The sequence below is a fragment of the Apodemus sylvaticus genome, chromosome 1 (genome assembly GCF_947179515.1).
Source record: "Apodemus sylvaticus chromosome 1, mApoSyl1.1, whole genome shotgun sequence".
NCBI classification, from domain to species: Eukaryota; Metazoa; Chordata; class Mammalia; order Rodentia; family Muridae; genus Apodemus; species Apodemus sylvaticus.
The window spans coordinates 55,652,900-55,666,577 of NC_067472.1; the positions used below are offsets into that span (position 1 = coordinate 55,652,900).

General features: G+C 55.6%; 2 protein-coding genes across 3 annotated transcripts in view; one reads left to right on the forward strand and one right to left on the reverse strand.

Annotated features, from left to right (window-relative positions):
- Positions 1–1,838, forward strand: part of Rtn3 (reticulon 3) — a 57,580-nt gene extending 55,742 nt beyond the window's left edge. For both annotated transcript variants that reach the window (XM_052190992.1, XM_052190982.1), the window contains exon 7: positions 577–1,838. In XM_052190992.1, coding sequence (XP_052046952.1) covers positions 577–622 — 46 coding nt within the window. In that variant the 3' untranslated portion in view covers positions 623–1,838. The remainder of the gene's footprint in view (positions 1–576) is intronic.
- Positions 1,839–2,516: 678 nt separating this feature from the next.
- On the reverse strand, positions 2,517–11,074 carry Zfta (zinc finger translocation associated). Its single transcript, XM_052190854.1, has 5 exons — positions 10,361–11,074; positions 7,812–8,303; positions 6,762–7,151; positions 5,946–6,494; positions 2,517–5,797 (listed from the first exon to the last, which is right to left on the reverse strand). Exons 1-5 carry the CDS (start codon positions 10,497–10,499, stop codon positions 5,331–5,333), a joined length of 2,037 nt encoding a protein of 678 aa, XP_052046814.1. The 5' UTR covers positions 10,500–11,074; the 3' UTR covers positions 2,517–5,330.
- Between the last annotated feature and the right edge of the window lie 2,604 nt (positions 11,075–13,678).

Below are 13,678 nucleotides of genomic sequence, written 5' to 3' on the forward strand. Positions count from 1 at the left end.
TAGATACCTGGTGCTGCTCACCAGGCCTGCTTTGTTGTTGAAAGTGTTAGCTGATGTGTATAATCCTCTGTGAGGTGCCACCTCTGTGGAGAGCAGCTTTGACATTACCAAGGGTTCAAATGACCACTTCACTAGAGTCAAAGGCAGCTCTGATGTCCTTTTGCCAGACCTGTAGTTCAGAGAACCATGAACCAACCAGCCATGTCCTTCTTTTACACATCTTGTCTTGCTGACTTGTCATTCCTTTTTGACACTCCTTTTTTTGTACTTCACAAAGTGAAAGACATGGGCTTTCACATTGTCACACCAAGACACACACCCTCCCACCCCCCAATACTTTGATTCATCCTGGATCCCAGTGAAGGGCCCAGGGATCACTGCAGTGAAACAGGGCCAGGCCCTGCAGTAACTGCAGTGTGGTGAGACGCCCTCAGGCTTGTTCCAGACAGCTGAGCCCTACCTGACTTCACCCATCCCTGAGGAACAGACCTAAAGCAAACGAATATTAAATAAGTATTTAAATATTAAATGTATATTAAATAAGTATTTTCAGTTTTCTTTTTCTTTCCTTGATAGGATCCAAGCAAAGCTTCCTGGAATTGCCAAAAAAAAGGCAGAATAAGCACATGGAAGCCAGAAGTGCAACAGTTACTAAAACACCATCTAACAGTTATAACATCGTCACTTGCTATGAAGGAACTTGCTCAGTGTCAGCTAGAGTTTGGTTCCAAGTTGTTCTTTTTAATTTGGTGTTCTCTCCCCTTCTCTCCCTTTACCCTCAGTACCAAGCACAAGACGTGTTAGACTGAAAAAAGAGCTGATCTCTTAGAACCCTAAAGAATAAAGATTGAATCAGATTAGTAGAATTAATCAGACCATAGTTGTGTGGAGCTTTACACGTACCGTAAAAGGGGAAAAAGAAAAACATCTCTCTCTAGGGTCCTCTATCCAGTTTCAGGGACTCGGATACAGCTCCCATTTATAATTTTGCCCTTATGTTTAAGTTAGGAAATAATGATTAACTTATGAATAAATAGTCTGGGGCAAGAGTGGGATTTCTTCCACTGGGTTTGGCCCTCCAGTCCCACCTTCCTTACACATAAGCAGCTACTCTTACTGCTCCTCTTCTTCCTTAATAAAAGAACTGTCAGCTCTGAATAACTTACAGGTGATAGAGGTAATTCCCTAGTCCCCAAATGCCACCTGAGAAATAGAGGGGTGGGGAGCAGTCAGCAGCAGCAGCAGCCACCTCTCTGCTCTTCCTAGGGAAGGAAGGGCTCTGCCAGCTGGGAGGGCAGCGTGCAAGCATTGGTCGGGGATACCAGTGAGTGTTGGTTTGAGAAATCATTCCAGAATGTGCTTGTCCCTCTTTTCCCTGCCCACTTTACCTCAAGTTTAATAAATATGGTTGTACTTTTCTTATTATGAAATAAATGTCTGTAACTGCTGTACACTGCTATAAACTTGTTAAAGAAAAATAATCTGCATGTGGGCTCCCAGCCATTGAATTATTGTAATCCTAATCTCAGTCTGTGGAGAATGAGGTACAAGAACATGAAAAGCCTTCCTTCTGTTTCTTCCCTGCTGCTTCCACCTGCCTGCGCTTTGCAGTGCTTTAGCCTGAGGACCAAAGCCCCACTGACTGCAAGTCCCCTGTGTGTTGTAGTCCAAAGGCCTTGGCTCATAAAGGAGGTACCTTTCTAGAAGCATGGCACGCAGCTGCTTTGAGTCAGTGCAGTTCTAAAAGGATTTCCATTCAGACATATTGATGAAATAGTTCCTACCATGATCCACAGTTCTCGTTGGAGAGTTTTCCAGAACGTTTAGGTTGTGGGTGGCCAAACAAGGCCAGGTGATACTGGTAAGACATCAGCTTATAATGGCATCCGTGAAGGTGATTTCTGTCTGAGACCTTGCATCTTTCCTTTAGCATGGAAATCCAGTCAGCTTGAAAACTGGCATCCAGGAGTCCTTCATTTCTCAAACCTGGCTCTATTGTGAGGAAGTGGGAGCTGGGGCTGATTTCAAGGTACTGGATGGTCACAAAGTTCTGTGACCGTAAAAGTAGGAGTGGGTCCTCTTTCCAATCCTTTGGAAAATGACAGATTTTGACAGATAGAATGCCTTACTCCATTCGCTGAAGTTTCTTTGCCCCTGTACATTTTGAATCCTTGGTTTCCACTGTAGACAACACTCCATCACCATCCTCTGCCCTCCCAAGAAGTGAATGCACAGATGGTCTTTGGGGGTCTCCTAACAAGGGACCCCATTCTGCACTGGAAGCCTCCACACCTTGCTCTTCTTTGTTGCTGCTGCTGTGTTACAATAATTTAGAAAGATTTCTGTGTCACAAAAGTTTTTTTAAGAAAAAACATAGGGATGAAAAATTACTAATGAAATTGTGTACGTGTCTGTGCGTGCGACATAAAACAGTAGTACTAAGGAGCTCTTTTGGTCCCTGTAAAATTACAAATTGATGTACTGATTATAAATAAAAAAAAAAAAAAAACAGTGACTGTCTCATCAGTCTGCAACTTTATTCTTTGTACAGTTTGGGTAAAGTAAGGGCAAAGGCTTCCACTCCCTCCCTCATTCCAGGGACTTTGGAAACTCCCAAGATTGCAAGGATTCCCATGCACTGAGCACAAGCTGCACTGCATCTGGTTTCTAAAGCGAAGTTAGAGATCCCATGAAGGAGACCTTAAAAATGGCAGGGTGAAGGCTCTGGTTCAGCCTCTCGCCTGCCTGGGAATGGGAAGGTTCCCCACTTACCACAGGAAGCAGCCTATAAACCACATGCAGCGGAAAGCTGAAACTGAACTGGTCATAGCACATCTGGTCTGACATCAAAACTCCTCTGACTTGCTCTGCCCCCAAACTAAGTCGGCTGTGATTCATAGGGATGGACTTCTAGATTTTATTCAACATACCTCTGGGGGGGGGGGGGGTGTACTTTATGACTGATGCAAACAACTTCACAAATACACATACAAATGTTTGAATAGTGTCACTAAGTAACATGGCATATAAATACGTATCCAGAGTAACATTTACATATGGATCATAATAGCAAGCATATCATTAACACAACAGTAAAGGAGCTTCACCTGTTCTAGTCAGAATCGGAGGGAGGAGACCCACCAGCCCCTTGAGGCCACAGCATCATGGCAGAATCACTGCAGAGGTACCTGACAACACCTTGGGAGTTGCAACTGTATGGGAAAGGCCTATCAAAATGTATTGTGGGCTTCACCTTTTAGTAATCAGGTGGGCCCAAGAATGTGTCTAAGCTGATGCTACCCTGGAGACTGCCGAAATCTGCCCCTGCTAACCTGAACTTCTGCAGTGAGCTCTGGCAACAACAATCAGCAGCTCCAATTTATGTAGAGGTGGGAGAGATAATCATCCTCGGCTTAAAACATACAGGGTGGAAAGCAAAAGAGTAAGTGCACAGCCTGGCACTATCCATAATCTCTGTTCTTAAGATTTTAATACTGTCTCCAAAATCCTGGCTGGTCAAAACTGGAATTTCACTGAGCCAGCAGCTCTTCCAGAATACCTGATGGCCTCAAAACAAGCTCAAATAAGCAGCCTAATTCTACTGGGGAAACCTCAGCGGCAGGGGAAGTGGGGGCCCCCCCTGGAGTTCTGACTAGCACTGCTGAAAGCCGCCTGCATCATCCTCCGTTCCCAGTAAGTGCAGCACTTTGCTGTCTTCAGGAGTCACAAGTGCTGTGGGCCTACAGTGCCCAACACTCACTTTGACAGGCCTATAGGTAAAGAGATCTTGGTAACTTGCCAGACTGGAAGCAGTGCAATATAGTGCAAAGCTCACTGAACTGGGAGTTGAGATTTGAAAGTTTGTGAGCTCCAGGGTCCCTTCCAACTGACAATCTTGAATTATAAAAAATGCTATAAAATCCGTAGTATAAAATCCATCTCTCGATCTAGGGAACTGGGCCTGAGGCACTTGAACCTTGAGCTCCGGCTCTGGAGGGTGAGAAGGGATTTCTCTTGTTTTCTCACCACAAGGGCTGCACTGGCCCCAGAACCCAGGTCCCACGCCCTGACCACCGCACCCTGACTTTAAAAGGAGGGCACAGTGCCTGCAGTGACTTCCCTTTGTGACGAGCAGACACTGGACCTGGAGGCAAAAGGCCAGGGGAACATGGAGATATCTAGTATACTCCCAGTCCCCTCACCACACTCCCATCTCAGTTCTTCCTCCACCACCTCACAGCTTATCTCTGATACACGCATAATAAATAAGACATTTGCACGTAAGGGTGATTGGGCCAGTTCCCCTCTCCCCTTCATATAAAAAGCATTAAATACAGTTTCAAAATAAAATACAAAGAGCAAAAAAGGGCCTGATCTTCGGACCACCTGTTCTCCACGGGAGAATGAAATCTACATATCCCTCTCGGACCTGCCTGGGAGATTGAGGGGCCCTTTTGGCACCACGGGGCCTGGCGCTGTTTCGGCTAAGAGCAAAGGAGGCCGATGCCCGGCCCCAAACCCTGGGAGCTGAGAACCAGCAGCGTGTCCACCGAAGGCAATTCACGTTCGGGGGAGGGGGGCAGAAATAGAGCCCAACTGCCCCAGTGCCCCGGGGTGGACCGATACCAGCACTGGGCCAAGAGTGCTCCCACAGTTTTCACCGTGTGGGTAACAGAAGCCCTCTGAACAGGAGGGCCTAAAGAAAAAGTGCTAATCCCTTTATGCCCCGGGTCCCGAAGGCGTGGCAGTGGCCCAGGAACGGTGCGCTGTCCCCTAGGCCAGCCCGGGAAGCTGGCGCAGCAGACTGGGCCCCACCGTCCCGCCGGCCCGGCGCCCCACCCCCTGCTCAGCCCCAGTCCACCGCCTGGGCCGGAGAGGCCAAGAATACCTACTGGACCCCACAGCCTGGGAGCAGAGCCGCGCCCGCGGGCGTGACGCCACATAGAACGGGGACACTGGCCAGGGCGCGCGGCCAGCGCGTTCTTCCTGGCTTCCCTGCGCCCTGCCTTCAACCCTAATACTGACTGCGCCCCATCCCCGGCCTGGCAGCACTGCGCCCTCGGGGACGACCGAAAGTGCTCGCTTCGAACACTTGGGGAGGCGTTTTGGCTTTTCGGGAAGTGTGGAGCACCGCACAAAGAGCGCCGGGACCCCGGGGCCAGTGCACGCCAGAGGCCAAGTAATGGCTGGCCCAGCAGTGTCACCGGAGGACTGCAGCGGCGCCATCCTATCCCCGTCCCAGGCCTAGCCCGGCCAGCGGGGAGGTGGGAGTCCCAGGGCCTGACATCAAGGTTTCTCAGCCCAAGGGCCAGGCCAGCGCAGGGTGCCTGCTACGCGCGACACACCGCGCCAGGCTTGAGATCCGCGCCGCTGTCTCGTGGCGCCGGGGCGGGTGGCCCGAAGCCCTCGTGGCCGTAGCAACGCAGCGCGGCCTCCTCATAGGCCTCCAAAATGGTCTGGCGCTCCTCGGGGGTGAAGTCCATGGAGAAGGGATGCACCTGCAGGATGTGTCGCTTGATGGTGCTCACCTTGAGCGTGGCCAGCGCGCCCCCGCACACCATGCACACCAGCCCGCGCCGGCTGCCGTCGTAGTCCATCAAGTACTCGCCCCGCCAGCGCGGCTGGTAGTTGCGCCGCTGCTCCCGGCTGCGCGGCGGCGGCGGCGGCGGAGGTGGCGGCGGCGGCAGTGGCAGCGGTGGGAAGGCCAGCCCCCCGGGCTCCTGGCTGTCGTCCTCGTCGTCCTCCTCCTCCTCCGCGGGTCGCTCCGACCGAGCTCCAGGGGACAGCGGCGCGTCGCCTGGAGAACAAAGGGCTGCCTTGGAGCGAGTGGCACGAATCAGGCTCAGCCCGTTCTCCACCGCTCCCCGGTCCCGTCCTCCAGTCTCTACAGCCTTCCATCCGCACCACCCTTCCTGCCCTCCAGGCCCGGCCCTCCGCAGGCTCACCCCACCACTCCTCCTCCGGCTCCGCCTCCTCTGTCCCTCCCCCCTCCTCGGAGGCTGAGGCCGTGCTGGGGGCGACAGGGCCGCTGGGCGACTCCGGCCGGGGCAGCCCCAGGGCCAGCAGGTGTGCGGCCTTTTCGCTCCACTCCTGGGCGATGAGGGCTTTGACTGGCCCGCTGAGGCTGTTGGAGCCGGGGTGGCGCTGGCGGATGTGTCGCTTGATGGTGCTCATCTTGAGCGAGGCCAGCGCGCCCCCGCACACCATGCACACTAGGCCGCGCCGGCAGCCGTCCAGCTCCATGAGATACTCCAGCCGCCAGCGCTCCTGGTAGTGGCGGCGATGGTCGCGGCCCCTCCGAGGCCGGCCCGGGATGCCCGCCCGCTCGCCCTCGCCCTCCTCGGCCTCCTCCTCCGCCCGCCCGGGCCTCTCAGGCACCCAGCCAGCCTCTTCCTTTACGTCGGGGGGGCTGAGATCCTGAGAGGAGGGGGCTCCAGCAGCGGGGGCGGGGTCCCGGCTCTTTCTGGTCAGGTCCTGGGGGACGAGGTCATCGTCTGTTGGGGAAGGGGTGAAGGAGAAGGGCTCAGCCTTCTGGCTGGGCTGTCCTCACCCACACAGGAGGGTTCCATCCTTGCTCCTCACCCCAGCCCCAAGCTAGCCGGCCCCAGCCAGAGAGAGGTGGGTGGGGAGTTGAATGTCGGCGTGTGAAGGGAAAAGAGGCCTGCAGCCCTCAGCCAGAAATCCCTGCCTCCCAACTGTGTTCAGCTCCCAAGCTGCCGCCCTAATCCTGAAGGGACCTCAGCCCTGGGACAGCCTCGCACCTGCTGAGGGCTGGGCGAGCTCGGACAGAGCCTCAGGCTGGTCACCCCAGGCCTGCAGCAGGGCACTGCGCTGGGGGCCACTGAGCCCTAGGGAGCTGGGGTGCACCTCCAGCACGTGAGCACGGATGTCGTCCAAGTGCAGGCTGGGCAGTGCCCGGCCGCAGGCCATGCACACCAGCCGGTTCCCCCGTGGGTCGTAGTCCATGAGACACTCAGCCCGGAACCAGTTCTGCAGTGACTCCTTCAGCCTCCGCTCCAGGCGCCGGGCCCCCAGCCCCCTGCTGCCCCCAGCCCTTCGGGAGGCTGCCAGGCGCCGGCGACGAGGTGCCACCGGGCCCCCTCGGACCCCTCGCCGCGGGCGCCGGCAGCCCCCACCAGCTGGGGCTTTGCCTGAAAGGGTTGGAGGGAAGCAACTGAGTCTCCGGCCCTCTGGGGAGTCCCCACCACAGCCAGTTGCTCCACACAGCCTCCTTCTCACTCAACTCTGACTCGGTCCCCCGGCTGATCTTTGCCTGTCTATTTCCTCTCTTATAACTTTTTCTGACCTGTTTTCATTAGACAGAAACTCATACAACCTAGGCTGGGTTCAAAGGCCTTAACCTAACTAACTCCACTCTCCTGGTGCTAGGATGACAGGCACATGCCACCACGGCCACTCCCTTTATCTGAACCCTCTCCCTCACCCTCCTGTTCACTCACTCAGGTCTCACCCAGCGTCCCTAAACCCAGCGTTCTGCCCTTCCCTGGTCTTCTCTGTGCCAACACTACACCCACTTCCCTCACCAGCTCACAGCCCCTTCCTCAGCCTGACCCTCCACTCCTACAACTCCTGCTCCTTCTACTACAGTGTCTAGGCCTCAGGGATACTGGAATCTTCCCCCCACACCACCATCCCATCCCTCCCCACTCACAGCAGTAAGGGCAGTAAACAGACTCCACCCAAAGAAGAAGCAGAGACTTGCTCAAAAAAAAAAAAAAAAAAGGCAGGAAAGCTGCCCCTCCCCCCAAACCCCATTACACACAAGCCCCTGCCTCTCCACAGTCTATTACCTGAGCCCTTGGGTGGGCACGCTTGAAGGTTGGCCCCCTCCTCCTCCTCTTCGTCCTCCTCCTCCTCCTCAGCCCCCTGGGCCCCCAGGCTCTCGGCCTCACCGCAGGCCCCCAGCCCCAGATGGGCGTCCCAGCTGCTGCTGATGGCCTCCTTCTCCCGGGGACTCCAGTGGAGGGAGTAGGGGTGCTTCTGGCGGATGTGCCTCTTGATGGTGCTGAGCTTGAGGGTGGCCAGGGAGCTGCCGCACACCATACACACCATGCCATGCCGGGAGGGGATGAAGTCCATCAGGTACTCCAGCCGCCAGTGGTCGTGGTAATAGCGCCGGTGGTCCCTGCCAGGGATTCGACTCTTTCCAGGCCTCGAGGCCCGAGCCTCACAATGATCTGAGTATTTCCTGCCTGAAGATGCAGGTCCCCTGGCCCTGGAGGAGGGGAGGGAGGCACTCCCCCAGGACCCTAAGGCACCCCCTTCCAGCTGAAGAGCTTGTCCTGAAGAAGGGAAAAGGGAGACAGCTTCTCAATCTCCTATTTCCAGAGAAAGGACCTGGGCTTTGATTTGGAAGCGTGAGAAGGGGTGGGGAAGCTTAGGGCGTGAGGGGAGGCAGGGGCAAGGGTGCAGAGGGACGGGTGGGTCGCTGGGACCCAGCGGGAGAACAAAGGGATGTGGGCCCTGGGCTAGCTTGCTCAAGACTAAAACCAAGGTGAAGAAGGCCTTGGGGCTCAAGGAGGGGTGAACCAGAACCTCAGCTGGGCAGTCGCAGGAAGTGAAGGGGAACAAAGGGGGGGATTTGTCTACACCCAGATCTGTGCAGAACACCCACCCACCTGAGGCCCCTCCAGGAGGGCCCCCACCAAAGGTTATCTCCTTTTCCCAATATGCGGCAAATATGCCATCCTTTAAATAGCAGTTTAGGGGTGAGGTGTGAACTTTCAGGTCTTCCACTGGGGGGACACCTAAGACGGTGTCAACACCTCCAGGGAAAGGGGTTTCCCAGACACGGACTGCCCCCAGAGGCTGGGAGGCACAATGACCCTGGGAGGGGGCAGGGGAAGGCCAGAGTGACTACTGACTGTTCTTCAGATTGGGAGCAGCCACCACCAATCTTACCCATGAAGTCCATGTAGGCCTTTATCTTAGGGGTGCTGGCAAGGACGTGGTTACTACCCAGCAATCCCAAAGGTGTGCACTTCTGGGGCCTCTCCAACCATTAGTGTTCCTTCACTTTGTCAGAGACACCCAGAGCCCTCCCTGCAGTGCTGCCTGACAATTTTTTATTTAGAAAGCATCTCCTGGCCACAAAGACGAAACAAGCAGATCTTGGCACTCTCTCAGTTCAGAATCCCAGAGTCAAAGAAATGACAGGATCAGAGCTGGCTCTTGTCCCTGTTTAGAATTGGCTTTTTGGTTTTTTGTTTTGATTTTTGTTTTGTTTTGGGGTTTTGTTTGTTTGGCTTCCATTACTTTTTTGTTTGTTTGTTTGTTTGTTTGTTTTTTAGGTAGAGGTATAGAAAAAAACATTAGATTCAAGATCTGACTCCACCGGTGCCTTGCCCAGTGACCTTTGGTAGGTCACATCAGCTCTCTGGGCCTATGCGCCTTTGTCTGCAAACGCACTGATTGAATAGCTAGCTAGCATCCTACTAAGCATCCTTCCAGTGCAGGAGCCGTATGTTAAGTCTAAGGCAGACTGGCCCTTTAAGAGCAGAAAGAAAAAGAGAGAGAGAGAGAAAGGAGGAGCTGAGAATTTTTAAAAACAAAAGGGGGTGGGGGGCTTATAGGGAGGGGAGCCCAGAGAGTAGGGAACAGTCTCCCTAGTCAGGACCGAACCTCCGCTGGTCAAAGGCAATGAACCTTGCCGTGGCAAGACAAAAAAGCAGTTGGTTTTAAGGGCCAACTAGGACCGGCGGGTCTTGGTACAGCTGACAAACGGGGGCCAAAATCAATACTGAAACGCGACAACGCACGGGCAGGAGGGGCATCCACCTTCGCGTGCGAACCCATCCCTAACTTAAGACCTTCCCGATGTGGGGGGGGATGACAAACGGGGGCCCCAGGACGCAGGCTGCGCTTTGTTTCTCGTAGCGTAACCGTGAAGGGAAGAGTTCCCGTCTCCAGCAAGGCCACGCAGAAAGGGACGGCATACCCGAGAGCAGCGGAATCCCGAGCTACGCTACTCTGGGGAAAGCCTCCGAAAGGGGCGGAAGGACTGGGCAGCCTTTAAAAGAAAAACCACTTGGGAATGTGAGAAAGGGCGCGAGCCGCAAGTTCCAGCGCCTCGACTCCCACGTCGCTGGCCCCCCAAAAACGGGCGCCGCGGGGCCCTTTAAGGAGCTGGGATCCGCCCCAGCCCGGCGGGCAGACCCTGCCACCGGCGGGGAGCGCCCCGCGGGCCTTGTAGCTGCTCCCTGCGCCCACCAGGTGGCGCCCCGAGCTGCCCAGCGCTCGTCCCCCGCTTTGTTCGGCGGCCGAGAGGGGCCCGGAGCCGCAGCCCTCCCCTCCCCCACGCCGGGGCCCCCCACCCCAGGCCGTCGGCCCCAGATCTTACCGCCGTCGTCCTCCTCGGGCTCCGTGCCGCTACTCGCTGCAGTGGGCGGCAGCCGTCGGCCCCGTGCCGAGGCCACTGCGGGCCCGGGGCCGCCCCTGCCGCCGCCGCTCCGGCTCCGGTGGTCCCCGCCGGGCTCCATGCGATGCGCTGCGGAGCGGGGGCCCCGGGGCGGCGGGGCGCGGGGCCGCGGAGCCAGCGGCGGCGCACGCGGGGCGCTGGGTGCGCGGAGCCCCCGGGCGCGGGGCGCATTCACGGGCGGCCGGCCGCACGGACGGCTGGCTGCTTGCTCGGCAGCGCGGGCTGGACCGGGGTGGGGATTCCTGTCTGGGGCCCCTGGGGCTCCTTTAAGGGCTCCTGGGTAAATTTAAAGGGGCCGCGCGCAATTTCCTCCTGCCAGCTCGCGGGGGGCTGGTGCGGGGAAGGCGGGAGGCGGCAAGTCCGCAACGGGCGCTTGTTACGGACGCGGGGAGCACGGACCTTAGCTCCCTCGTGGGCCCGCCCTGTCGCGTCCGCAGCTGCAGCTGCGGCTCGTAAAGAGTCGCCGAGGTGACCAGGGGCGCCGGCGTCCAGTCCGCTGCGAAGCGCTTCAGCCACCGCCCCCTCGGGGCATCTCCGAACGAGGCTCTCGGCAGCCCGCTAGCAGGGGACCCCCGGTGCGGCGGCACGGTTCCTCTCTCCAGGGTGCCTTGTCTTCCCGCTCGAGCTGGGCGCGGGCCCCGAGCGTACGCGCCTGGCAGGGGCCCCAGATGGCCGCGGCCCCGCGGAGAGGGTGGAGCCGTGGGGGCTGCCGCGCCCCCTCCCGCGGGAGCCTGGGGCTAGCGCTGGCAGCTCTGGCCTCTACCGGGGAGGGGCGGCGGGGCGAGGCTTCCCCGGAGCCAGCCAGAGTGAGGGCGGCGGCCGCGAAAGCGCAAACCGGGGAGAGGGGCGCGCAGAGGAGTGTAAGAGAGCTAGCACGCTGCGCCTGGCCAGCCGGCGTTGCGAAACCGAGGTGGCCCCGTGCTGGAAGCCGGAAAGAGAGGGAGACTGCGGCCGTGATTCATGCTCCTGCCCCCGCAGGCCTATAGGTACTGGGTGAGGCACTCCGCTCAGCCCCGAGCTCCTGCACAGGACGAAGGGGCAAAGAATGCTGGCCGGGATCAGGGTGATGGGCAACTGGAGACACGCATCCCTGGGCTGGAAACCCCTGGGACAAATTATGGCTTCAGCCCAAAGGACACCTTCAGGTGTCCAGCTCCTGGTAAGCCTGAAGAAGGAACCTCGAGAGGTTGTAGGGTCGAGGCAGCCTGGGGTCCTGCCAGGACCAGCTGGAGAAGCAGGTCCTCGCTTAGCCTTTGGTTAGTCACCCACAACAAAGCAGAGGCCTGGAAATCCAAATTACTGGATGCAGGAGATCATGAGGGTCTAGAAGTGGGTTTTATTCCCTTCCTGTCGGGGAGGCACACCAGTCAGTCAAAGAAGTCGCCATTCATGGAGTCACTCTCACACTAACACCTACTGTGTGCTACAAGAACTGACACTCTAGACCTGCAGCCGTGAACAAGATTGCTACTACTTTAGGGTAACTTACACATCCTCAGCCTATAAAAAGGAAACTGTTTCAGCCCCTTGGGAGTAAGGAAACTATTAAATTACCCGACCCATAGGAAACCAGTCTCCAAGGTGAATATGCAAAGAAGACAAGAACTAAAATTTCTGAAGTGCCATAAGGGCACTGTCACTGGTGGAAATCACACACCCACACGCACGCACACACGCACGCACGCACGCACGCGGGCTCCAGAATGATTTGGGAGAGATTTTACCTTGGGGAAATATACGTCCCTTTCCATAGCTCTGCTCTCCCATGGTTGGCTGCCCTTCATTTCACCCCTTCTGACTGAGCAGGACCACATGCTTATGGGGTGAATGAATGCCGGGTGCACCAGGAAGTGGAAGGTTGCTAGGCCCGGGAACACAAAAAGTCAGGGAATTGGCCTTTACATGTTCCCGTGTAAAACCTAAAAAGATACCAGGGGTCATGGTGCAAGCTTCTCATTCCTGCACTGACAGGCAGGTCTTTGTAGGCAAGCCTGGTCTACATGTGTTAAAAAAAAAAAAAAAAAAAGGAAGGGCTGGATGTGGTGGTGGTGGCAGGAAGCTATGTCTCCAGCACTCTGGAAACTGAGGCAGTATGATTATCCCAAGAACCTTTACTAAGGGAATCAAACAGTCCAAAGCAACTAGTGACCTAAGGGAAAGAAGTCTGTTTTCCTAAGGCCTCATGCTTTATCAAGTTTAGTTTTCCAGGTATAAGGGCCAGCCCTGCAAAACACTTTGGAATCTGTCCTTTCCCATATTATTTATAAAAGGCAATTTTGTTATCAAAGAAAGCTATCACAGTCATCTGTCGCTATTTTTAAGTTGCCAGCCCTCACCCATACCCTTTGACTCCAGAAGGACCTCAAGGCTCCCCAAGCATTTTCCATCCATAGTTTAATCCTCACAGCCAACCCAGGAATGTGGAGCTTGCTGTTAAGGTGAAAAGCAGGGGCTGGAGAGATGGCTCAGTGGTTAAGAGCACTGACTGCTCTTCCAAAGGTCCTGAGTTCAATTCCCAACAACCACATGGTAGCTCACAACAACCATCTATAATGGAATCAGATGCCCTCCTCTGGTGTGTCTGAAGATAGTGACAGTGTACTCATACATAAAATATATAAAAAAATCTTTGAGATAAAAAACAGAGTCTCTAAGACAGACACTGGTCCAAGCCAGGTATGGTAGCACATGACTTTAATACCAGCACTCAGCAGGCAGAGGCAGGTGGATCTCTAAGTTGGTGGCAGCCTGGTCTACAGAGCAAGTTCTAGCTACACAGAAAAACTGTCTTGAAAAACCAGGGAAAAAAGAAATTTCTAGAAGACACAGTGGCTTGTAATTTTAATTTTTTAAAACCTACTTTTAATGATGGTTCTTAAATGCTTTAACCTCATTTGTCGCCCTCCGCCCACCAGAGAGAGTAGAGAAGAAGGATCTGGGGGCTGTGGACCTTTAGAAAGGCTCCTTGGAGCTGTGTTCAGCTGTGTTGTTGACAGGTTAGCTTCAGCGCTCCATTCACTCACAGATACTTGAGCAGTCCAGCTAGAGAGAGGTGGGACACCAAACACAAATCAGCAGAGGTGGCACCACCTAGCAGAGACGGCCAGGCTTCAGCCTCTGCAGGAGTCAGCAGGACGGACCAGACCAATAGGAGCGCCAGGAAAAGCTCTCTCAGTGAAGTGAAGATCAGCCAAAAAGATGTGAAACCAACAGGCATTGTACAGCTGGCTCTATAAGTGA